Below are 4171 nucleotides of genomic sequence, written 5' to 3' on the forward strand. Positions count from 1 at the left end.
GTCCTCAGTGCTCAGTAGGACAAAGCAGAGGGAAACAAACAGAAAGGACTCAAAGTCTGGTAAAACTTCCCAGACATGAAAGGAGAAGGAAAAGATGGGTGTACGTATGTGAGAGAGGGAGAGAGAGAGAGAGAGAGAGAGAGAGAGAGAGAGAGAGAGAGAGAGAGAGAGTTTTTCTGGAAGTGTAAGCTGTGGCCAGATTATGTAAGAAGAAAAGGGTGGTGTTAAAGAGTTGGATTTTATGTTAAGGGCAGCAAGAAATCCTGATCAGCTCCCTAAATGGCTGTAAGCAGGAGGGATGGCATTGACATAGCACAGTAGTTAAGAGCTGGGGTTACAGACTCAGACTGTCTGAGTTTAGATTCCAACTCCGTCACTCAGTAGTTGTGTGACTCTGAAGAACTACTTAACCTTTTGTGCCTCTGTTTTCTCATCTGTAAAATGGGGATAATAAAGTAACCTACTTTATAGGATTGCTGTGAGAACCAAATGAATTCATACATCAAAAGTACTTAAAACAGTGCCTGGCAGATAGTGAAAGCTCAATAATTGCTAGCTATTAACATTAGTGGATTTGCATTTTTGGAGGACAGTTACAGAATGAAGATGAGGAACATAAATTAGATCTGCAGCATTGAACTTTATCTTCCTTTTCCCCAATTCTATAATATACTTCATGCATGCTTTGCAATGATAATTTGGAGGTTTACTAAGGAAAAGAATAAAAGCCTGTTTTCTTAACAACATTAAAATAGGAAGAAATTTTCATTTTCCTATATGGTACAATCTAAATAGTATGAACTAGATGACTCTGAAACTCCTTGTCCTCACTCACTAGGATTCGTTTTGATCATTAAGACTGATGAAAACTAAGTACTTATTAAAAGGTAAACTAGTGTTTAACGTGCCAGCATCACCCCAAAGGCAGAGTTTAGAATACAGCATAACCCTTTCGTGTCCTTCTCTCCTCCAGAATGACACAATAGACACCTGCCTACAACTGTGCCTGTGATGAGCTGCACCACTCTTAAAAGGGGGAAGGAGAGATGGGCAAATTTAAACTTGCACTAGGCACATACAGATCACTGAATCCCAAACATATACTCACATAGGCATTTTTACTAATGCTAAACCCATCACGACTGACTGGAGACAGTCCATGAACAACCGTGAAATTGAAGTGCATGAATTTTAATTTTTCAAGTCACTTGGCTTGCTGTGAAGCAGGAAAAAGCACAGAAACTCAAAAGAGCAACATGTTTTTTAAAGCTATAAAATATAAATTAGCTCTGTTGTAGGAGATTCATTTTTTAAAAAATTAAGTAGGGTAGTGGGGCATTAATAGGTCCAGTGGTCTACATAATATTTTCTAATTAAGAATTCTACATCCTCCCAAGGAAAACTCTGTCAATGGTACACCAAGTACCAAATCCTAAACTCCACATATCTGTTAAAAAAAAAAAAAAAAGCATATGACATTCTCCATATATTCAAAATGGTTCTGATATGACTGGAACTTTTCTTAGGTTCACGCTGATGTACAGAAAGCAGTGGAGCGGAGGGACAGCCAATGAAGTTTTGAACAATTATCCATATAAATATTCTCAGGCAACAAAGACGTATAGAAGATATGAACCTTTTTCTCATTATCTAAGGTTAAAATAGAACTAATTTTCCCTCTTGAGTAATGGACTCAGCTCACTGAGGTAAATTTCTCATGCAAAACACAAGTAAGTTCAGAGTTAAATGAATTAAAACTACATTCAAATGCAAGATACACTTAAAAAAATGCCAAATCTGCACAGCAAAAGTCCAAGGTGCATAATAAAGTATTCTAAGTAAAATGTGACTTAAAAAGAAAAAGGTGTTAGAATATTAAAATTAAATCAAAACAAAAGATATTCTCAAGTAGATATATGACCTTCTATTGTATATGTACTTCCTCCATACTGTATACATAAATCATAAAGATTTAGGGCCCAAAAACCTAGCAGCAGGAAAATTTCTTGCTGAAGATCATAGCCTCTATGGGAAAAAACAGGGTTGGGAGACTTCACTGGTGAACCTACAAAAGTCCCTACATTTTTTAAATTAAATAATGAAGATGGCAAACAAAGAATATCAATGTTTAAATTAGTGCTGTGTGTGGTTAATTCCTAGTTATCATGCCTTGCTTATACGGTTTCAAGATGTCCCTCCACCAGTTTCCAATACGATGGTTTTACATTCACTTGGCTTTGTAGTAGTTAATATTCCATTCTTCCTTTTCCAATGCCTGGTCTTCCATAATTATTCAATGCCCTATTACATTACTGAGTTGTTGATTCTCCCACTTCCTGAGCTACAAAATGGCTCTCGGTTATCTTTACATTTTATAATTTACTACTGAAGAGATAGTTCCTGAGTCTTCTTTCCAATATTTAAAGTCACATGGTCTTAGCACTACATCTTAACAACAAAACAGGACACAATGCTTTCTAACATGGGTCCTTTATCTCTCGTACATGCCTTCCTCTCTGCTGAAGACATCCAAGAATAACTCTAAGGCTAGACGGTTTTTGTCTCAGGTTTCCTTCTCTCACCCAAGGCTAAGTTACAAAAATCATTACTCCTATCTACAAGTTTGCTGTACACCCAATGGAAATAATTCAAACTAAAATTCTACAGCAGCAGAAAAAGTACAAAGTATTTAAAAATATACCAAATGCTGAGTAAGAAAACATTTGGCGTGAGGACACAGCTCTTCTATCACACATGCTTTACTAGGAACTCCGTTCACCATGACTTCCCTATGTCTACAGTGCAATGGAAATCAATGGATTTGATGCTGGCCTACAGGCCTACTTGAGCTTACAGGGCCCGGAAGTATGTGGAAACAAAGATAGCATTGTGTAGCATTCAGGACACAGAAACTATCGCAACGCTTGACTAAGAAAATATATAAAGGCAGGCCTGAAGCTTTACGGGTTTGAGGTCCTCTGATACACACGTGGGACATATACGAGGGACAGGGTTTCCTCACAGGCCCTGTCTCACTGGGATGCCCTATGCTAAGCATCAGGAAGCGAGAGGACTTCCTGGGCTTCCTCCAAACCCTCACAGCCTCAGATAAAACTGCAAAACGGATCAACTTTGTTTTTATGGTCCACAGAGACTATTTAAGAATAAACTTAATGACATAACAAAACAGTCCAACTCGTCTTTAGTTCCTGTAATGTACTATTAATACATGAGTATTTCAGAGTGATTGATAACTGCTAGCAACAAAATATGCAAGTTATCAAAAGAGGTAGATGGTGTACCAGGTTGGGGAGAGCAGTTTACTTCTGTAAGATACTATATTCCTGCTGCAGGGTCAGAGAGGGAGGAAAGCATCCTGATGATCTTCAAAAAAGTTATGAGTATAATTTTAATACCAAAATCCAAGGGTAAAAAACTAAAGATAAAACTACGTTCTAACCGTAACATATAATTATAGATGCAAAAGTCTTAAATAGAGCACTAGCAAACTAATGTAAAGCATTTGTTTAAAGAATAACACACTATACCAACTCAAGTTCATCCTAAGACTACAACATGGTTTAATACTTAAAATTTATTAATGACATCAACAGGAAAAAAATCTAAGATGATCTCAGTATAAGCTGAAAATCATTTAATAAAATAGTCTTGTTATAAAATAGTAAAATAACTGGGAGAAAGATCTTTATTTTTAATATTGATTTTAGTATTAATTTTAGATTTGCAGTTAATGGGAATAAACGATGAAAATAAAACAAACACGCCAAGTATCACCAGGAATTTATAATATTGTTCTGGAAACTCTGACAAATGCAGTAAGAAATGAAAGTTAATAAATGAAAATTAGATTCTCAGAATTAGATGTTGACTAGATAAAAGAGAAATGTACTTAAATCAACAGCTTTCCTATGTATCAGAAACAAGTTAATTTATTAACAGAACATTCAGTTCACCAGAGCAAAACAAGAATCACATACCTAGAGTAATCTCAGTAACTAATTTGGTGCATGTGTATACACACACGCATATATAAAACAGATTAAGAACTTTACTGAGGGCCGGCCGAGTGGCGCAATGGTTAAGAACTGGCTTGGGACGCCAGAGGGCCCCGGTTCGGATCCCACATATGAGGGCCAGTGACACTACCCTC

The 4171-nt window shown here is 36.7% G+C and overlaps 1 protein-coding gene across 1 annotated transcript in view; it reads right to left on the minus strand.

Annotated features, from left to right (window-relative positions):
- Positions 1-4171, minus strand: part of BARD1 (BRCA1 associated RING domain 1) — a 100336-nt gene that overhangs the window by 27952 nt on the left and 68213 nt on the right. The window contains 3 exon segments of the mRNA XM_019632932.1: positions 161-189; positions 2384-2409; positions 3417-3448. Of these exon segments, the coding sequence (XP_019488477.1) occupies positions 161-189; positions 2384-2409; positions 3417-3448 (87 nt within the window).

This window comes from Hipposideros armiger, unplaced genomic scaffold, assembly GCF_001890085.2.
Source record: "Hipposideros armiger isolate ML-2016 unplaced genomic scaffold, ASM189008v1 scaffold_1198, whole genome shotgun sequence".
Lineage (NCBI taxonomy): Eukaryota > Metazoa > Chordata > Mammalia > Chiroptera > Hipposideridae > Hipposideros > Hipposideros armiger.